At 40.7% G+C, this 22,092-nt stretch overlaps 1 protein-coding gene across 1 annotated transcript in view; it reads left to right on the top strand.

Annotated features, from left to right (window-relative positions):
* Window positions 1-462: 462 nt before the first annotated feature.
* SRRM2 (serine/arginine repetitive matrix 2) overlaps window positions 463-22,092 on the top strand; it is a gene marked incomplete at its 5' end in the record, with an annotated part of 35,430 nt that continues 13,800 nt past the window's right edge. Inside the window, 6 exons of the mRNA XM_009869848.1 lie at window positions 463-629; window positions 3,023-12,248; window positions 12,339-12,928; window positions 14,439-14,599; window positions 16,808-16,948; window positions 18,738-18,926. Of these exons, the coding sequence (XP_009868150.1) occupies window positions 463-629; window positions 3,023-12,248; window positions 12,339-12,928; window positions 14,439-14,599; window positions 16,808-16,948; window positions 18,738-18,926 (10,474 nt within the window). The remainder of the gene's footprint in view (window positions 630-3,022; window positions 12,249-12,338; window positions 12,929-14,438; window positions 14,600-16,807; window positions 16,949-18,737; window positions 18,927-22,092) is intronic.

Below are 22,092 nucleotides of genomic sequence, written 5' to 3' on the forward strand. Positions count from 1 at the left end.
ATGCGCACGCTTTTTTCGCTCACGGGTGTTCTGTGGTGGTCCTTTGTGACAGGGAAAGGGGGGTATGAGCATCTGAACGATTTGTCATACTGAATCTCTCTACGTTTAAGCTCACCTAGTTTTCCCCAGCCTTATCTCACAAAGTAAGCAACGTTTGGAGAAGAGTGAGTGATGGGTGGTTATTTTTGTGAGGGCAGCCTATACAGGTTTTTCCATAAAGCACAGGGACTGTGGCACATTCGAGAACATGTTTTCCTCCCTTGTGCTTAATAGTTGTCACAACATGTCCTATTGTGAATAAGTGAAAGTTAGTCAAAAGGTAGATGTTTCACTAAAAAGACAGCTTCTACAGGAGGCTGAAATACTACTTTGAAGGGTTGAGTATAATAAATGCTTATGAATTTAAAAAAAAAAGGTCAAAAAAGGCTCAAAATTGCTTGTATTGATATTTTTTTTGGTTAGTGGAAAGGTAGAAGGCCAGCCCAATGGTGACACAATCCCAGCTGAGCAAGCCAACCCTTCAGATGACACTGTTGCTGGTGCTGGGAGTCGTCAGAATGATCAGATAGTGCAGAAAATAGAGGAAGTGCTCTCTGGAGCCCTTGATACAGAGCTGCAGTGCAAATCAGGTAAATGAAAACACATTTGACAAGTATGTTCTTGTTTAAGAAGGTTATCATAGTGCTTAACATTTAATCAGTTTTACAGAGATGAAAAAGTACTTTCCAGTACTGCTTCTCTCACTGAACTTAATCTGACAAGTTGTATGTTTATTGAAATGTTAAGTATTTTTTGTCTACTGTGATTTCCAGCCAGAGATGGATGAACTAAATGAGTTAAAATTTGAAACTAGTTGTCATATGAAATCATTACTTACCATGCAAAAAAGTTATTTTTCTTTTCTCTCCATGACAGTAATGCTAAAATGTAGAAATTACAGCTATATGTATATAATTGTGCTTTATTCTGTATATACCTGCTTCAGGGTCTCGGTGAGGAGTTTTTACTAACAAAGCTGGTTCTGATGGACAGAAGCATTGTTTGTCGTGTGGTTTTGGATTGGTTTGCAAGGTTAATTCTAAAAATTGTCTGTTGGTAGTCAGAACTCTATGATCAACTGTTTTATCAGAGTAAGATGTTTTGCTGTTTTAAAATTAATAATATAGTTACCTTTAAAATGTAGATACTCAGATTGCAATCTTAAGAAATTTTTTGTAGCAATCTTATAATGTTTATAAATTACTGGATTTATTATGCTAAAAAGTTGCATGGGAGTATCTCTTTTCATGGGACTAGTTCTTACTGTAAAATTTCTGAATTGGGAGAGTTAGTGAGGTGAAGGCTTTAATTACTGCATTTCTAATTTTTTTGAAGTTGAACCATAGGTGGCTGCTCTGTGCTTGGTAAGTATGGTTCTTGAGTGATATTTTTTAAGAGGCAGCATAGAAAATTGTTTATTTCAGAGATTCTGTTTGCAAGGTTTTGAAATTACTTTTGCTTTCTTTTATGCACAGTGGCTTGTTTACCTTGAGCATTTTCAGCAGTTTTCGCTTATGCTGTACAAGCAGCACTTTAGGCTGACATCTGGGGGATTTTGTATTTTTGTTCTTCTGTCACAGAAGGAAGCTAGCATGGTGATAAATAAGTGAGACCTATTAACCCGAAAGTTAATAAACCTTAACCTATGGTAAACATTCCCACTGTTCATATCTGGAAAGCAGTTAGTGTTGCTGCTGGACAGCAGAGATTATCTGAAAATGCTGGGTAGAAAAGGTCATTTGACTCTGCTTCATTGTTCTCTTTCATTATATTCACAGCGGTGTTGGTCGAAACACTATTTTTTTTGCTATGCTGTTTATTCCACAAAAATATGTGTGCTTGAAACTATCTGGAAGACTTGTTTATGGAATCTGAAGTCATGTTCATTTAATAGTATTGCATTTAACAGTTTTTTTTAAATTATTTTGCATTGTTCGCTTCAAAGAGTGTGTTTTATAATCACAGACAGATAATAATTGGAGATTCCATATTGCTGCACTGACCAATATAATAGTTGAACGTAATGTGCAAGCAGACTTGAATATATCATATAGCTCATATTTAACAGAAATGATAACTAGTTGCATTTAACAGAAGTGCCTTTCTCATGAAAACATGGTACCAGATCCAAAGACGGGTAAAAACCTAACCCAGGTTAAATTCAGAGAGAAATGAGGTTTAGAGTTAAAAGAAGGTGATAAAAACCTCAGTCGTCGTCTTTTCTTTCCCCCTTGGTAATTGCTTTTCCCTGCAGTTACTTTTGTGTTTGAAGCAAAAGCTCTGTTAAACAACTGCAAACTTGCAAGTACCTGTGGTGTCTGCAGTCCCAGTCTGAGTAGTTGGTTGCCTGCAGTGTCTTAAAGCTTGTTTGGGTTTGGGGAAGTATATATACTGTTTGTCCAAATTAATTTGATGAATTTATTCAGTGGGGAACTTAATCAGTAAATACACTTAGATAACGTCTTAATGCACTAGTAATGTTTGGCTCACTCAGAAGTTAAAAGTGTAGTAGGGGATAATGGGCCAGCTAAATTTTATACAGTAAGCATACCACAACTTAGATAATTTGTCTAGAAAATGGGAGTTCTTGTTTCACTTCCATGTGCAGGTTGGTGTAGTTTAAAAGCACATCTCCAGCCCCCTGCAAGAATGCACTGTCCAGTTGAATACAGGTCGAAGTATATCTCAGCTACTTCTTGGAAAGAGTAATGTTTCCATTGGGGCGGTGTTGCTGACCAAGAAGATTTGGTTAACTTTTTGAAAGAAGAATTAAATTATGTTTACTTAAAGTGACTCCTGAGAGGAAGGGTAAGAGGGCTGAAAAAGGGAGTGTGTGCTATTTATGTCTGGTAGTTTAGTGAAGAAGGCTTGGGTTTCAAGTTTAATTTTTTTTATACCTCTATCCATGTCCTTGGTCATTAATCTAAATTTTTTTTAAATGTAGTTTTAATAACATTTACACGGAAAATATCATTTTTTCTAGATGTAGACAAAAATACTGTGAAAAATAGTACTCAGTCTACAAAAAGAAGCTCTACTGGTGAAGATGAAATTCCTAGGAAGAAATCAAAGAAGAACAAGAAACACAAAAGCAAGAAGAAGAAGAAAAAGAAGAAGAAAAGGAAGAAAGAGAAAAAGCATAAAAAGCAGCCAAAGGAGGCAAAGTTGAGTGCGCGTCATGGAGAACAGGCAGAACTGTCCTTAAAAGCAAGTGAGGAGCTTGGTAGACAAGCTTTAGGACTTGTTTCTCATTCAGGAACTGATTCTCAGCAATCTTCAGAAAATCTTGGAGGTGAGAAGGGGACTTTGTGTGCAACAAATCCTCCATTTAATTTAGAAGGCAGTCAGTCTGATATCCAAGAAAATGCTAGTATAACTCAAAGTAAATTTTGCACTACAGAAGAACAAATTCAACAGTCGCACGAAAGTATTTATCCTATAGCTACTAATGCAAGTGAAAAGGGTGTTCTTGTTGATACTGGAAGTTATGCTTCATCCAGCATCCTATCTGGAGTTGCTGGTAAATCTGAAATTCCGGAAGATTCAGCAGCAACTCTAGCTTCAAAGGTAGTAGAAGCTCTTAAAGGCACTGAGGAAGTAAGAAGTTTAGATAGAGCTCTTGAACCTGAGACTGTGGAGGTGTTGAAATACTCAGAAGCATCTCTGCAGTCTGGGACACCGGGGGAAGCAAAAGGGTTAGGAGTAACTTCAGAATCTGTGTCTTTGGCAAGTGATGTGACAACAATTCCTAAATCTGCAAACCAGGCAGGTCTGAATACTGTGAAGGTAGCTCACATGTCTGTGGCCATGGAAGAAGTGAGAATTCCAGAAGCAACTGAAAAATATCTACATATGGGAAATGTGCAAAATGTGGAAAGATCTTTGGAATTAAGTGTGAACAGAACTTTGGAACCAGCCCCAAAGCCCTCAGTTATATCTGATAATTTGAGAGTGATGCATTGCAGCCCCGCGGAGGGTTCAAGTGTCTTGAAGGCAGATATATCCTTGCAGCACCCACATCAAATGTCTACAGCGACTGCTGTGACCCAGGTGGAAGTACAAAGTGCCAAAATACACCTGGGACCAGAAGCTGAAACAAAAGTGAAGGATATTGAACCAGCTAGAATCTCTGTGCATGTGGAAAATGTGAAAGCTTTGGAAGAAACTCTGCAGTCAGTTGCTGTGGTAAAGCCCAAAACTTTGGAAACGATTATGGAACCTGTGGGTGTTTTAGGAAAACATGTCAAAGCAACTGAAGAATGTCAGCAAGTTGAAGTAGTCAAAGATGTGGAAGGTACCACTGTTCCTGCAAGAGTACAGAGTGCATCGGGAGTATTCCTACAACCTAAAGTCTGGACAGAAATAAGAAGTGTGGACAGAACCCAGGAATCTGCACTTGGTTTAAGAGCAACTTTAGAACCTGTAATGATTGCACAGAACTTGACAGAGGGTTTTAAAGGTCCACAGGCAGCTGCGGAAGTTGGAGCGCTGAGAGGAATAAAAAGTCAAGAAACAAGTCAAGCCATTCTACAACTTGAAAATACTTCAAAAATTTCACAGTCTACTCTTAAGCCTGTAGCTGTCACAGAGGCAAAAGATTCAGAAGGTTCTTCATTGCTGAGACCGCCAGAGGAGCAGAAAGAAGTGAGATCGGAAACAACTTTCCTCTCGTTGCACAGAGAAGATGTGAAAGGTCCAAGTATGAGAGATTTAGGAGACTCGGCTTCTCTAGGTATGGCAAAGATACAGGCTTTGGAAGAAGCCAGAATGGCTACCAGAGTCTTGGAAGCAAGTTCAGGCCTTCTTGCATTACAAGAAAGGTCAGAAAGGACACCGGAATCTATGATTGCACGTGTGAGCGTGCAACCAGTTAGAGAGTCTGAAGCTTTAATGGGAAAGGTGCATTTGAAAACCACAGCAGAGGGAGAACCAAAACATACAGAAACAGTTGCAGAACCTCCTGGTGCAAGCACAACAAAAAATTCCATCATTTCACAGTCTCAGGTCATGACACGAACCTTACAAACTGAGGTGGTAGGGGAGACAAAGAAATCCGAACTAGCTACCTGTTCTGCCACTGTAGAAGTGAGAGGTTTACACAACTTGTCGGAAGTTGGGGCAGCTGCAGAGGTGAAAGATGTAGAAGCAAGATCGAAAGCTTCACACTTATCAGAGATGAAAAATACGCAAATGTTTGTGGGATCTGAAACAGGGACATTGACAGCTGAGGTATTTAGAGAAATAAGGCATCCTGAAGCTGCTCCAGAAGATCCAAACAAAACAAAGGCAGGGAGCAAAGAAGCAGTACTAGAATCTCTGCAAGCAGGGACAGTGCAAACTTTAGAAACAAGTTCAAAATCTGTGCAGGAGCAAATAGTAGGTAAAGAAGCAGTATTGGAGTCTTTGTCCAGAGTGGAAGAGAAAACTGTGGCATCAGATGTAGTGACAGAAACACAAAACTTGCAAGGAACATCAGAATCTAAGATTTTGACAGATGTGAGAACTCAGGGACCTACTGTAGAGTATATAATTGCAACTAGAAGGACAAGCACAAACAGAAATGAGCACTTGCTTACCGATTTAAAAGATTTGGAAGAAGCTTCAGAAACAGAGAAAGCAATGAAAGCAAAATACTTGGAGCCAGCATCAGAAGCTAGAGAAGCAATGTTGCTGGAAAGTATGAAAGAGTCTGCCACAACAGAGTTGCAAGGTTCTGAAACAGTCAAAGAGCCTGAGGTACACATGAATGTCCAAGGTTTGGAAGCTTCTCAAAAACTTGGAGATGTGGGAGCAATGAATATTTTAGAGGACGCTTCAAAAGCTATTCCAGAGTCTTTGCACACTGAAAAGCAAGAACATCTGCAAGCAGCTCTAGAAGCAAAACCTGCTGCAGAATGGATGAGTAGAGAAGAGGCTCCAGAAATCTCGAGCACTGCTGAAATTAAATCTGGAGCGGTTCCACAACCAGACGACATAAAAGATCAGGAAACAACACTGGAACGTGAAGTGGCATTAGAAGTACAGTACGCTGAAGGGGTGCAAGGTCAACAAATGGAGGATGTGAGAGTTCCAGGTCAAGCTCAGGAATGCGAGATGCTAGTAGAGAAGGAAGATACAGATGAAACTCGAGCATCCGAACCTTTAATCGCAGAAACAGTTTTTAGTTCATTGCATGAAGCAGGTGAACAAGATTTGGCAGGGACTCAATCTGAAATAATCAGAGGCACAAAAGACTTGGAAGCCACTCCAGCTTATGTGGAAGAGATGAAAGATGTGGGAACAGCTCCTCTTCCCGAGACGGTTGTAGAGCTGAAAGATGCAGAAGCAGCCTTAGGGTTGGAGGCAGAAACAAAAGATTTGGAAGCAGCTGCAATACCTGAGGCTGTTGCAGAAGCAGGTCCGGCACTTGTGGCAGAGGCAAGCCAGTCAGAAGTCATTCCACAGGCTGAGTCTGTCAGAGAAGTAACTCCAGAGCAGGAGTCAGAGAAGAGAGATTCAGAAACATCTGATGTGCAGCCTGATGTGGCGGCACGAATGAGAGAGACTCTGATGAGACTTGAGAAAGTTGAAAAAAGTAGTCATAGAAGCAGCGATAAAAAACATGATGCAAAGAAACAAAAAAGGAGTCGCTCCAAGTCTCAGTCCAGGTCTAGGAAACGGAAGAAAAAATCAAGGTCGCGTTCTACTTCCAGGCGTTTGACCTCTAAAAGAGCACGTTCTAGGAGCAGGAACTACTCAGATTCCAGAAAAAAGCATTCCAAATCTAGATCCCGATCTGTGGAGAAGAGAGAGAGAAGAGTGTCTTCCCGGAGGTCCAGGCGCAGACGTTCCAGGTCGTCTGACCGTTACAGGTCTAAATCCAGATCAGCAGAAAAGAGAGAGAGCAGATTGTCCTCTGGGAGGTCCAGACGCAGACGTTCCAGGTCGTCTGACCACTACAGGTCTAAATCCAGATCGGCAGAAAAGCGACTGTCCTCCCGAAGGTCCCGACGAAGACGTTCCAGGTCATCTGACCGTTACAGATCTAAATCCCGCTCAGTGGAAAAGCGACTGTCCTCTCGAAGGTCTGGACGCAGACGTTCCAGGTCATCTGACCGCTACAGGTCTAAGTCCCGCTCAGTGGAGAAGCGACTGTCCTCCCGAAGGTCTGGACGCAGACGTTCAAGGTCTTCTGACCGCTACAGATCTAAGTCCCGCTCAGTGGAAAAACTGTCCTCCCGAAGATCTGGGCGCAGACGTTCCAGGTCATCCGACCGCTACAGATCTAAGTCCAGGTCAGCGGAAAAACTGTCCTCCCGAAGGTCTGGACGCAGACGTTCCAGGTCATCTGACCGCTACAGGTCTAAATCACGGTCGGTGGAAAAGAGGGGGAGCAGGCTGTCCTCCTGGAGATCCCGCCGCAGACATTCCAGGTCCTCTGACCGTTCTAAATCTAGATCCAGATCTTCAGAAAAGAGAGGGGGCAAAGAATACTCATGGAGATTCAGACATAGAGGGTCCGGTTCCTCTGATCGTTCAAAATCTAGGTCAAGATCTGTTGAGAAGAGGGGTCGGAAGGCATCTGTACGGAGGTCTAAACGTCAGCGCTCAAAGTCCTCTGACCGTTACAAGTCTAGATCCAGATCAGTAGAAAAAAGAGATCGAAAGCAGGCATCGCGGAAGTCTAAGCGCCAGCGCTCAAAGTCGTCTGACCGTTACAAGTCTAGATCCAAATCGGTGGAAAAAAAGAAGGAGTCCTCACGAAAATCTAAGCGTCGCCGCTCAAAGTCTTCTGAACGTTACAAGTCTAGGTCAAGGTCTGTTGAAAAAAAGCGCAAGGAATCTTCAAAAAAATCCAAACGTAAACGTTCCAAGTCGTCTGATAGTGTTAAGTCAAGGTCCAAATCTACAGAAAAAAGCAAGTTATCCTCAGCAAAGTGCAGTACCAAGCATGTGGAGTCTTCTGAACTTCAGGAGTCATCCAAATGTCTTGATAAAGTTCCTGAACCTTCTTTTGCAAGTGAAGGCAGCTCCTCCAAATCCTCTAATGGTCCCATGTCAGTAGCTTTATCTGATGACAGAGTAAATGGACCAGAGCTTCCTCCAACGTCTGAAAGTGGATCTTCCAAAACCTTTGATAGTCTCGAGAAATACTCCTTGTCTGTTGAAGAAACAGTGAGTCTGCAGCCTTCTGTGACATCTGAATTTGATAGCTCTAAACCACAAGATGACCAGGAATTGAGATCCATGTCTGTGGAACAAACACAGGTTTCAGAGCTCTCAGTGACATCTGAAAATGGGTCAGCTGAAGAAGCAGTGACTCTGGAGCCTTCATTGCTACCTGAACTTACAAATTCCACTTGCAAGTCGAGATCTCCATCTGTTGAAAAAAGGGGAGATCCAGAGACCTATTCAGGAACAGAATTTCACCTCTCTGCATCCCATGAAGGTGAATCGAGGTCTACCTCTCTCAGAGAAATAGAGGGTCCAGAACCTTTTCTGACACTTGAAAGTAGATCCTCTGTATCTTCTGATGATTACAAGATAATCTCCTCATCCTCTGGAAAAACAGAGGTTCAGGAGTCTTCTCTGATGTCTGGAAGTGTACTCTCTGACTTGTCTCATGGTCATGAATTGAAAAAAACAGAGCTTCAGAATTTTTTACAAGCACCTGAAAGTGAATCTTCCAAGTTAGATGACAGCTCTGAGTTGAGGTCTTTTCAAGAGGACCAGATGCAGGAGCCTGCTCTGGCTTCTGACAGCGGATCCTTCAGGTCACCTGTTGAAAAAGTCAGAGCTCCAGATGTTTCCCTGACGTGTGGTCCTGTTGAGATATCGCATGACCTCATTTCAGCATCATCTTTTGAAAGAAAGCAGGACGTTGTGCTGACAATTGTAGGACAAAGCTGCAAGTCTTCTGAAGTTCATGAGTCTAGCTCATCTGTTGACAGAGCTTTAGATGGTCCAGTGCTTTCACAAGTACTTGAAATTGACTGCGTGTCTGAAATGCATGAATCGAGATACCTGCCTGCTGGAAAAATAGAGGGTACAGAATCTTTATTAATTTCTAGAAGTGGAATTCCTGTGTGCCATGATGGCCATAAATCAAAACACAACTACTTTGAGAAAACAGAAGGTGCAGAACTGTTGGCCTCTGAGCTTAGGCGTTCTGTCTTCCCTGATGGCTGTGAATTGACATCCACTGCAGCTGAAAAACAGAAGCCTCTTGTCTCGGTGGAAAGTGGATTCTCCAAGTCTACTGATGTTTGTGAATTAGTAAGCACACCTGCTGAAAAACTGCAGGCCACAGTGACTTCTCTGACATCTGAAGGTGGCCTCTTCCTCTTGCATGATAATCATGAATTGAAGCCCATCCCTGCTGAAAGAGTAGAGGTGCAAAACTCATCTGAAGTGAAGTGCATTGTATCCTCTGATGGCCACAAATTGATATCTGCCGATGATGAACAACTACAGGTGCAGGAGCCGCCTCTGGTACCGGAAGGCAGATGTTCTGTTTCTTCTGATAGTTGCGAGCTGACATCCACTCCTTTTGAAAAAGCTGAGGTAGAGCAGCCTTCTCAAATGTGTGAAAATGAATACACAACAGGGCATGATGGCCCAGAGTTGACATCATCCCCTGCTGAAAAAACAGAGCTGCGACGACTTCATCAGATGTCTGAAGAAAGATGTTTGGTGTCAATTGAGAGCCAGGAGTTGCGATCACTCTCTGCTGAAAAGATAGAAGCGCAAGAGCCTGCTCTGACATCTGAAAATGAATATGCTGTGTCTTGGGACAACCGGGAGGTGAGTTCTAGCTCTCCTGAAAAGGTTGAGATGCAGGAGGCTTCTGTAGTACCTGACAGTGAATATGCTGTGTCTTCTGAAGATCATGAATTGCAATCTTCCCTTGCCGAAAAAGCAGATGTACAGGAGAGTTCTATGCAGTCTAAAAATGAGTATGTTTTATCTCCTGAGGGTGAGGAGGTGACAGCCAGCCTTGCTGAAAAAGATGTGCAGGAGTCTTCTCTGACATACGACAGTGAGTATGCTGTCTTCCGTGAAGGCCAAGAGTTAGAATCTGCCCTTGCTGAAAAAGCAGTTGTACAGGAGTCTTCATTAGTACAATACAGTCAATATATTGCATCTCCCAAAGGGCAGGAGTTTCCCTCTGCTCTTAATGAAAAAACAGAGGTGCAGGAGTGTGCTTTGCTGTCTGAAAATGAGTATGACATATCCCCTGAAAGCCGTGATTTGAGAGCCAGCCCTGTTGAAAAAGAAGAAATGGAAGCGCGTTCTGAAACATCTGAAAGTGAAAGTTCGATGTCCAGTGATAGCCAGGAGTTGCAGTCTGCTGTTGCTGGAAAAACAGAGGTACAGGAGTTGTCTCTGTCTGAAGGTGAATGTACCATGTCTCCTGAAGCTCAGGAGTTGCAGTCTAGCCCTACTGAAAAAGAAGAGGCTAAGGAAACTTCTCTGACATCTGAAAATGAACGTGCTCTGTCCCCTGAAGTGTATGAATCAAGATTGACTCATGCTGAGAGAACAGAGGATATGGATTCTTTGACATCTGAAAATGACCATACTTTGTCTTTTAAGAGCCAGGAGGTAAGATTCACACATATTCAAAACACGTGTGTGCAGGAGTTTTCCCCAGCACCTGAAAATGAACGTGCAGCATCCCCTGATGGCCAGGAGTTGAGTTTCCCTACTGTTGCAAGGGTAGATGTTGTTGAATCTTTGATGCTAAATGATAGAGCCTCCCTGTCCCATGAGGACAATGACATGAAATCTGTCCCTGTTGAAAAAATGGATGATGCAATGCCTTTAATGCCTGAAGGTGGATGTTCCATGTCTCCTGATGGCTACAGTGTGAAATCTGGCCCTGGCGAAGAAACCGGGGATCAAGATTCCTCTTTGGTATCTGAACGTAGACATTCCACATCTTCATATCAGGAAGGTCATGACCTGAAATCTCCCATGGAGGAAGAAGGTCTAGAGTCCTCTTTGACTTCTGAACATAGACGATCTGTGTCCCCTGAGGGCCATGACCAGAGATCTGTAGATGAAGAAATGGAAGATCGAGAGCCCTCTTTAACATCTGAACATAGGCGCTCCACATCCCCTGATGAGCATGAGTCAAGGTCTAGCATTGGTGAAGAAGCAGAATATCTGGAGCAGCCTTTGACAACAGAACGTAGATCCTCTGTGTCTTCTGATGAGCATGAGTCAAGATCTACTGCTGGGGAAGAGGGAGAGGATGCAGAACCCTCTTTGACTGAACGAAGAGACTCCACGTCATCTGATGAGCGTGAGTCGAGATCTACGACTGGTGATGAGATAGAAGATGGGGAACCTTCTTTGACAGCTGAACGTAGACACTCCACGTCCTCTGATGACCGTGAGTCAAGATCTACAGCTGGTGAAGAAGTAGAGGATTTGGAACCTTCTCTGACAGCTGAAGATAGACGCTCCATGTCTCCTGATGGACGTGAGTCAAGGTCAACCACTGGTGAAGAAGCAGAGTACCAGGAGCATTCTTTGACAACTGAACGTAGACACTCCACATCCTCAGATGAACATGAGTCAAGGTCCACCGCTGGTGAAGATGCAGAGGATATGGAACCCTCCACAGCTGAACGAAGAGATTCCACATCATCAGATGAGCATGAGTCAACTGGTGAAGAAGTAGAGGATATGGAACCCTCTTTGACAACTGAACACAGGCGTTCCCCATCCCCTGATGGGCGTGAATCGAGGTCTACTACTGGTGAAGAAGCAGATGATATGGAACCCTCCTTGACAGCTGAACGAAGAGACTCCACATCGTCAGATGATCGTGAATCGAGGTCTACAACAGGTGAAGAGGGTGATGATGTGGAGCCCTCTTTGGCGGATGAAGATAAGCAGGATTCCATGCTTCATGAGAGGCTGGAGGAACAGGACTCTAACTTCATATCTGAAAGCAGGCGTTCTGAGTCCTCAGAACGTGAAAAATCTAGATCCAAATCTATTGATAAAATATCTGACAAAGAGTCTTCACGAAGATCTATAAGCAGACACTCAAAATCACCTCTCCAAAAGAGTCGATCCACATCTGTTGAAAAAGTGGCAGATGAGTCTTCACAGAGATCTAGACGTAGACGTTCCAGGTCTGCTGCTCGTCAAAAGAGTAGATCCACATCTGTTGAAAAAACAGCAGACAAAGAATCTTCACGGAGGTCTAGACGTAGGCGCTCCAGGTCCACTGCTCGCCAAAGGAGTCAGTCGACATCTGTTGAAAAAGCAGCAGACAAAGAATCTTCACGAAGGTCTAGGCGTAGACGTTCCAGGTCTGCTGCTCACCAAAGGAGTCTTTCCAAATCTGTTGACAAAACAGCAGACAAAGAATCTTCACGGAGGTCTAGAAGCAGACGATCCAGGTCTTCTCAGCGCAGATCTCAGAGATATGACACTGAATCTCGCTCTAGACGAAATCGCTCCAGATCGGTAACTCGGAGAAGAACATCGAGATCAAAATCTAATCGTCGCTCTCGGTCCAGCTCATTGTCACGTTCAAGGCACAGAAGGAGGAGTAGGTCAAGGTCAGCATCAAGAAGGCGACGTTCCTTATCACGAGAGAGGCGTAAGAGATCTCAGAGAAATAGATCAAGATCTGCTGACAGAAGAAGAAGAAGATCAGATTCAAGAGATCGTAGAATATCGCTCAGGTTACGGAGCAGGAGTAGAACACCTATTCGTCAGAGGCGATCAAGGTCAAGAGGAAGAAGACGGAGCTCTAGTAGGTCACCAATTCGACTACGGCGATCAAGATCTTCAGGGAGGAGAAGATACAGCAGATCACCTGATCGTCGCAGGTCGAGGTCATCAGAACGATTTTCAAGCAGGTCACCTAAACGTCTTACAGACTTGGGTAAGTGATAATTTAACTTTCAGTAATTCCATGATGAGGTTATAACTGTTTCATTTATGCAGTCTTATTCCACAGCATTTATAAAGACTTTTTTGGAAGTCATTCTGTGCATTACTTTGAGGCAATGACTTCTGGTAGGAACTTTTAAGTTGGAGCTGTGTCAGTGCTCGGAATTTTAATGAAAGTATTCAGAAGTGGTTATATCCTCGTCACAGGGCTTTTATACAAAGGTAGAACATTGCAGTCTTGAGGGACACTTTTTGTTGTAATAATTAGTAAAGAGCAAGAGCTCTGTAAGAAACTTAGGTTTTTCTTAGTTTTCCTGAGAACAAAGTGGGCATGAAAGACCGTTTGAAAGTAAGTTCCAACTGGAGAGTTCTTGTCATCAGCTGTAGTGCTTTTTTATTTGTTTCCCTTACTCTGTCTTGCCTCTTGCCCATGAGGAGAATTCAATGGGAAGGGAGAGTCATTTCTAAAAATAATCCCAGACCCAGGTAATAGGAAAATTAAAAAATCCTAATGAATTGCATCTTTTCTCTGTGACTGGAGGAAGAGAGGCCTTGTAGTTTCCTGAGGTAGTAAGCTACATACGGAGAAAGAAGATTTAATTTTGAGACAAACTTTTGTACAGTGTGTGAGGAAACCTCCTTTCGTGGACCTCAGGTTCTAATCGTTCTAGTCCTGTCTCATAAAATTACCACGGAAGCCCCTCTGCCAGAGAAGTATTTTTGTACAGAACATGAGAACTAATAAGCATCCTTGAATCTGCCTTCCTGCTTTAATTATGCAGCAATTTGTATCTATATACTTCTGTTGCTTAAGCAGTAAAGGAATATTGTCCTTTCAGAATTTTTATAAGGTTAAAGACAGCGTTCTCTCTTTTGTTTGCAAACTGGCAGATCATATAAGATGTACTTTTTTTTCACTACCTATTTCAGTGATAGGGCCACATGTGCTTTTTTCCTTAGTAAAGCAAAGTACTGTTTTAGTAACAGTTTCGCAAGTAATTGTATTTTACAAAAGTGCGTGTTTTATTCAGTGCTCATGTTTCTGTGTTCGTTGGTTGTAAGTAGCTTTCAGGCTACACACTAGGGGACATGAGGAGACCTCCTCAAGACCTTTGAGTGCTTTTTAGAGATAGCTAGGAAGTGAACTTTGAGGTTTACGCTGTGTAGAAATGACTCAGGATTTCCAAAACCAGAATGAGTTGGTGAAGTAAAATAGGTGTCAGAACTTCTGGGGCTTGGAGGATTTTGAGTGCTGTAGTTTGACTCCTGTGCTCCATGTTATATTTGCAATTTGACTTGTCTGTTGTGTAAACCAAATTCTAAAAAGTCCAGAACAACTACGTACGATTTTAATTATTTTCACAGAACGTAAAAATACACAGTGTGAGTAAAACTTCGTGTTTTCTCTTTATACTTTATCTAGTCTGTGAGAAATGCTTCTTTATTATTAAAACAAGGATCTGTAAAACTAATTTTTCCTTAAAAAAAAAAAATTTTTTTAGACAAAGCCCAGCTACTTGAAATAGCCAAAGCTAATGCAGCCGCCATGTGTGCTAAGTCTGGTGTTCCGTTACCACCAAGCCTGATGCCTTTGTTATCTCAAAAGAAAGACGACAAAGCCAGTCAGAAGTCATCCAGAGATACTCTAAAGGAGCTCACTGAGGTAAGCAAGAACAACAGTATCAAGGCTGAAAATGAATTTTTTTTTTTTGGTAACTCCTAGGCAAGCTGTCATTCTGTGTGCTTCATTTGCACGTAAGCTGGCTTGTGTTAAAGCCTGTATTCTTTTGCACTGTTGTTTTTAAGTCCTGAAAACAGGCTTTTTAATTCAGTGGAAATGCATAAAATCCATTTTCTTTTATTTTTGTTTTTGATTCTGTTCTGATTTTGTACAAATTGGTACTTCTCCTTGCAGACATGTTAATAATACTCAAAGCTTTAGCTTCTTTTTTTTTGTTATAGTGTTGTTAGTTACTTATATTTTTACTTTCGTTAGAGAATTTCACATTGTTAAATGTTATCTCTGGGTTAAAAATCTAGTGCCCACTTCACATAGTTCCATGTATTTTAATATGCACTCTTAAGATTTTTAGAGCATTGTTGTTGAAATTCTACCTGTTGCAGTTCAAGTCTACAGATGGGATGTTTTTGTTCTGATGGTGGGAAAAAAAAAATCCTACTTGTCCTTTTACTGTAATAATGTCACCTTGTGCCAGTTTCTCTACATTTTTTTCCCCTGAAACCAGACAAAATTTGGAGTTTAAAAAAAAAAAGTGTTTGGTTGTTTTTTTGTTTGGTTGGTTTTTTCCCCTTAATTGCAGCATCAGTGTGACAATTCTGAAATACTGTTGCTGGAAAGAACATCTGAAATTAAGCAATGGCAAATTGCTGAAAAGTAATCTCTTAGTTGTGCGTGGGCTAGTGGAAGCAGAAGTACTTCGTAGTAGAAAAGCTGAGGTTGTGCAGACATCTTAAGTAGTTCTTCATGTAACCTGACCAAGATCTGATGTAGCCAGTGCTAACCTGGTAGTCCAAAACCTGCCCCTTCCTGGCCCATTTGAATGGGGGGAATCTGTTGGAGAATGTTGTTGTTCTGTCGCATCAAAATTGGCCACAGAAGCAGTCCAGGCCTTTGTCACAGGGTAGCGCAGTACCTGTTCCAAAGCCTGTTCAGCTTCTTGTCTTTCCTCTCTCCAGTGTAACCTTCAAACTGGGCAAACTGCTTCCAGTTAGTTGGGAGTGAACTAATAATACAACTGTAGATAACATGTTTTGCTGATCAGCTTTCCAAACAGTGCAAGGTTTTCCTTTTGCACGATGAATGGGCTTCAGTTGCTGTTTGGAGACATCTTAACGCACGAGAGCGTAGGAATCTATTTTAGTAACAGCTGATGAAAGCAGTGCCATGAATGTGTCTTGATTTTTAGCGATGGAGCTGCCTGCTTGCTCCTTATAGGGCAACAATCAGGTCACCAAACAGGTGTGGATTACAATGGTATGAACTTGAGCTAGAATCAAATCAAGATGATTTGACTTTTTTGATATTATTTTCTTAAATATGATGTCCTCAGATGTCTTGTGAATATACTTCTTGTGAATGGGGACATAATAGAAATATAGAATGCATTTTGGACTAAGTTACGGTTACTACTGGAAGACACTCAGTGCAGACAACCTCAGTCAGTAAAGACTTTTTCATCATAAAATTCTAGCTTCTCTAAAAAATGTTTGGGTTTTTTTGCTCCCGTGGAGGTTCTCTCCTCATTTGATTGCAATATGCCCATAGCAGCTATGTATTTTATATTCAACTCCTGTTGAATATAAAATGGGCATGTGTTGCACACCTGGCCAGTGTAAAAGATATTTCAGAAGTTATCGGAGATCTTTTGGAGCTTCTGTCTAGGTCCCTGCACTACCAGTGGAACTTAGAATTAATAACTATTAATTCTTAGGTTTTCCTTTGTAATAATTTCATGAGTTACACTGAAGTTTTTATCAGATGGCAATATGCTAGTTATGTGGGATGTCAAACAACCAGTGAGTTCCTACTCTGGAATGTTTGCAGCCTTATAAACACATTTTGCAACTAGCACTGTGTAGCAATTCTTACAGTGTGCTGCTGAAGTCTTATGTCGGTGAAATGATTTGCTGCATGAGTGCCTAGCAAACCTGGGTAGGTGTTTGATAATGCGTGTGAAATGTCAGAAATACATACATTGATGACATTGCTAAAAGATTTTCTCAGCTTATAGCTCCTGTTTTTGAAAATAAAAATATTTTGTGAAAGTGTTCTTTTTGCATGTTTTGGTTGAACGTCTTAAGTTTATTCAGAGCTGTCATGTCCCTTTTAAATTTATTTTGGTTTTTTTAGAAATGCAAGAAGATTGCTCAAAGCACTGATGATGTGATAGTGAACAAACCTCATGTTTCTGATGAAGAGGAGGAGGAACGTCCTTTCTATAATCATCCTTTTAAGCTCAGTGAACCCAAACCTATATTTTTCAATTTAAGTGTGAGTACTTAATTAGTTTTCAGTATTTTCAGTTGTGGTCATTTTAAAATAATGAAAGTAAGTTTACAGAAATTAAACAGAGATTGGTGATCGTAGTGAAGTTTCTCTGGGATGTTGTTGAAAGTCTCTTGCTACACTAAGAGACTTACCTGCAGTCTAGGAGATTGTGGTGGTTCCCATAATTGAACTGAAACTTTTTTTTTTCCTATTAATATCTTCACAGCTTTTAAAGCTTAAATAACATAAGTGGAATCATTTTTACTTCACGTTTTCATTGCAAGAGTATCAGCATGAGTTTACAGACAGAATTGGGAATTGCTTTTGGAACAGCATTGTTTTCTTCTAAAAGACAAGAGAACTGTAGCAAAATTCTAGGAAGCATTTTGAGGTGTTTTAAATACGGTGATGCCATTAGCTTTGTGCAGACTCCAAATCGTGTATCTGCTGCTCCAGTAGCTCTCAAATGTTCACTGAAGGACAAAAAAGATCTCTTCGTTTTGAGATTATCCAGTTAGGGAAGTAAATGCTGTATTAAGAATGAGGATCACTGATGTTGCCTGTTACTAAGAGGGTCTAAATGTCCTGTGAAGCCCCCTCCTTGGGCAGCTGCTTTTGACTCATCAGAGCTTGTGTTGATACTTTCTGAGTATGAGTATGTTGGAAGAAATAAAATGATAGCACATTTCTTTAAATGCATCTGAAATTCATGTATTTTGAAGCATGGATTAGAATTTGTTTAAATTACTATTGTTACTATTACTATTATTATTTAATCTGTGAGGGTTTTTTTATGCCCATGAAAGTCTGCTCTGATTTTGCAGGGTATAGAGTAATACGAAAATATTAATCTCCTAAGTAAAAATGCAAATACCATTTGTATTTTTGTGTACAAATATATATAGCTTGCAGTGTACACAAAATAAGCAGTAATGCATGCTTATCTAAGATAGATAGAAGGTAGAAATAGATTTATCCTTTATGTTGTACTATTAGAAGCTGGTACACCAAAACTCAAGAAATACTGAGACTCTGTACAGACTCCAAAGAGGAATGTTCTCTCGTGGTTATGGGCTGTTCTACTTATTTTCCACAGTTTTGACCCTTTTAGTATAATTCTTTCTGTTCTTTCCATTCTGTCTGGATTCTAGTTGTGTGACCATTCCCACCCATGTTTCTTTGATGGCAGGAATTTACCCAGTGTTGTGAGCTGTCTGGGCTCTCTCTCGGAAGAGGAACCTGTCAGAGATTTCTCTGCACTCTTAGTGTGTTAGGAATACTGTCTTAAGGAAAACAAGCTCTCAAACTACTTTTCATGCTTCTATAAAAAAATAATCAAAAGCTGGAAAACAAAAGGTTGCAAACTGCTTTCTATATATAGTAATCATGTGGATATCACAGCCAGTGTTTTTTGCTGCCCAGGATTTTTATTTTGGAGCTTTCCATTACAAAACACGTGTGACAGATTAAAGATTGTTTTCATCATGATGGGGTGAAGGGCAAGCAGGAAGGTTAGTTGTGCTAGTGAGGTTTTGTGTATTGTTGGCTGCTGAAGGAATTTTAGCTTCTAGGTGTTTCATCTTCTCTTACGTTGCAATTTGTTGCTCACTTACGTGTTTTTAGGGCTGTGCCAAAATGATTTGTTAAAAAGGTTTTTGGTTTGATGTTAGTAGGAAGGATGACTTTTCTGAAAACTTAATTCCAAGTGTATGCAATAAGTTGTTTCTCAAAGGCATATTGTGAGCGTTGTGTGTTTTCAAGTTCTAACTTTTTCTCATTTTACTTCTTTAAGACTCCCAGCATAAAACCAGCACCACCACCACAACCAAAAAATCAAGTCAGCCTGTCAAAGGAATTTCCTGTTTCATCTGGGTCTCAACATAGGAAAAAGGAGGCAGATAGTGTCTATGGAGAATGGGTTCCAGTTGAAAAAGGCAAAGAAGATAGCAAGGATGATGTTTTCCCCAAACCAGCCATTGAGGTAAGGAAGGGAAGGAAAGCATATCATATAAGAAAACCAAAACCGTTACCTGGTCAGCCTGGTAGCAAATCACAGTCTGTGAAAAAGAAACGCTTACAGAAAAACCCCATGTAGTATCTAATACTTCAGTTACCTAGTTACTGAACTGCTGGTCTTCAGATGCGGTTGCCACGCTCGCATGGACAATGATGAAAGCAACTTACATCCATACTGTGTGCTTTTGTCAACTAGTGACTTTGACTCTATAGAATTTAAACTTTTGCTTGAAGATGAAAACCAAGTTTCATGTCTAGTTTTCTGCGGAGATTAATATGCTTTCATAGCTCCAAATTTAATAATAATTAAAATTGTCTACCACTCCTAGAGCAGTAACATTGCACTGAAATGTAATCCATTAAAAATAGACTTGGAAGTAGTTTCTAAAGCTGCTATTTCATCTGGATGTGTCTACTATTTGAGCATTACAATAGTTGTCTTCCATGTGGCCTTCCAAAGGAAAAAGTAATTGTATGTATAATAGCCTAAAAAAAAGCAAATGTTTTTTCCCCTTGAAATGTCTTCAGAAGGATATTTTGTGGGGTTTTTGTAATTAAGTAAATTAAGTATTTAAGGCAGATGTAGATTCTTCCATGTTGGTGTTAACCTCACTCCATCTGAAGACTCGTTCTCAGACCTTGCAAAGCAAATAAACAACAAAGCCTTGGCATCAATTTCTGATGAAATATCTGCATGGTGCAGTTTGTTTTTCAAGAACTTTGTAAGATTGTACAGTTCACTTCCTGAAACACGGAAGGTGTTTCTTTCTGTGTCTCACAGCACCAAAAGCACAATGCGTACCACTCTTTCAGCAGACATTTTCACGGTATACCTCCGAGTTTGATGGTCAGGCTCCCAATTAATTCATTGTTCCCTCGGTGCAGATGGTAACCTTTGCTTCGTCTTTGTCGTGAACCACTAAGACAAACATTCTGAAATCTTTGTGCAGAATGTCATTCCAAGTCACTAAGTGTATCTGTCAAAAGTTCAGAGCGTAGAAACATTGTATGACTAACATTTGGCCGTGTTTTTACCAGGTGATAAAAAGACATGTCCTTCAAATGGTTTATGATATGCTCGTAGTTCGGGTGAGCTCTGTGGATGTCTGCATCCAGGCTGCAGGTGACGCTAGGCTGGTGTCTTTGACAAATTGGGTTGGCTAAGCACTGATGGTTTGTGTACTGATGATGTAGAAGAGGCCTTAATTGACATTGGAGTAAATAATGAACCATAAATTTATTTCCTTTCTGTCATGTGTACATTTCTAAATGCTTGTAACTATGTTGTCTGTTTTTATATTTTGTAAATAAATATTTTTATTTGCATTTACCTTAACTTGGCTTGTGTTAAGGGTGATTTCAAGGGTCATTAGCTGACAGCAGAGCATACCATCCCCTTGGATTTGGCAATCCTTAATTTTGGCATACAGGAATACTCTTGTAGTAGCAGAATTCCTGTATGTTTCTCCAGGGAGTCCGAAAAGTAACAGTGCTTCTCTGCTTAATTTTTTTAATGTTTATGAGGACTGGTTGTGTATGAAACGGCCTCCTTTGAGCCAAAGAAGTCAGTCAGGCTCCCTTGCTGTTGGAATAGGGTAGTTGGGGGAGTGCGCTTGGATCCTCAGGAAGTTTGATAGATAATTTATCTCCCTTCACCATTTTTAGTTTTGAAATCGGATAGTGACAATTCTGATGCAAGTCTACATGGACATGAAAAAACATGTAATTTGTTTCATTGTTATGTTTCTATTCAAGTCACACAATTAACTACAGGAGTAAGCAGTTTGAAATGGCCCTGCTAATATGTTACTAATCGTTTTAATAAAACGTTATGTTCTTAATATAGTTGTCTGTGGTAGTAGGAAATGGGGGGAAAAAGTCTTGAGTAATCTGAAGTAACAGCATGTCTCTGGAAGCCAGAGAAACCTGTGAGAAAGAAGCTATATTTAAAAGGCTGAAACTATAGAGTTCAAGCATTTTATTTAAGTTCGGAATATGCACAGGTGACTGTTGCACAGAGAAACTGTCAAGGTCTAAAACCGGAGTAAATACATTTGATGTATCAGTGGGCCTATGAAGTCTGTTAAAAATTCTTGCTTTCCATTATCAGCCTCTTCCTTCTTGCTTAGTATTTGTGATTTGTGTCTGTAGGGAAGAAGTTATTGAAAGTCAGGATTGGAAGGGCAGAATTCTTAAGGGAGAATAGCATGCCGAATTTGAAACTGTTTTACCTTTACAAAATAATAACAACTTTTCATACTTCAAGCAGAGACTTCCCCCCCCCCCCCAAGATCCAAAGCTGCCATCGAGTGTCTTGACATAATACAAAGCCAGGATGGTCTCCAAAAGGGTGACTGGCCATGTGGGCAAAGTGTGTGGGAATTCTAACTAACCAGGGTATCTACTAGTAGGCCCCAGTCCGGTAAAGCACTAAAGTACACATGTATGTTTAAGTATGTGAGTGGTCCCAATGTGGTTTCAGTGGACTACTCGCATGCCTATGTGTATTGCTGGATTGAAGCTTTTGGTGAGTAGAATAACTTTTATCTATCTCCTAAACCAGTTTCACAAACACAACGTTAAAAAATTACTTTAACTATGTAAGGGAAACTTACTAACTCACACAAGTGTTTTTTTTAAATGGGCATTCTTTTACATACCTGACTGTTATGTTAGGTGATTGTTAGAAAATCTTCTAATTCTTCTTGTGCCTTGTTTATGATCTGTGATTTTTGTCAGCTGGAACAATAAATAGACACTGAAGTCAGTTTCATAGACACATCGAACTTCTGGGATTTTAAGTCTGCGTTGGTCAGTGCTGGATGTTTCCCAACGGAAGGACTTCTTGTCCTAAACAGTAAAAAATAAAATAAGTCATAAAATAAGATTTAATAGTCAGAGTACAAAAATAATTGCTCTGCTTTTTTGCAAATATAGATGTTGATATCTGTCTCTTACTGTTTTTCAGTATTTACTAAACTCTTGACCTGGTTCCTGCGGCAGGGATTTTGTGGATTAACTGTATTTCTGTTCAGCAGAGTCAATATTAAATCAGTTTTGGTTTCTTTTATTGACCCTTTATTCTAGTATAATGTGCGAGAGGTTAAGGTTGCCAGATAACAAAAGATAGA

Source organism: Apaloderma vittatum, unplaced genomic scaffold (assembly GCF_000703405.1).
Source record: "Apaloderma vittatum isolate BGI_N311 unplaced genomic scaffold, ASM70340v1 scaffold39085, whole genome shotgun sequence".
Lineage (NCBI taxonomy): Eukaryota > Metazoa > Chordata > Aves > Trogoniformes > Trogonidae > Apaloderma > Apaloderma vittatum.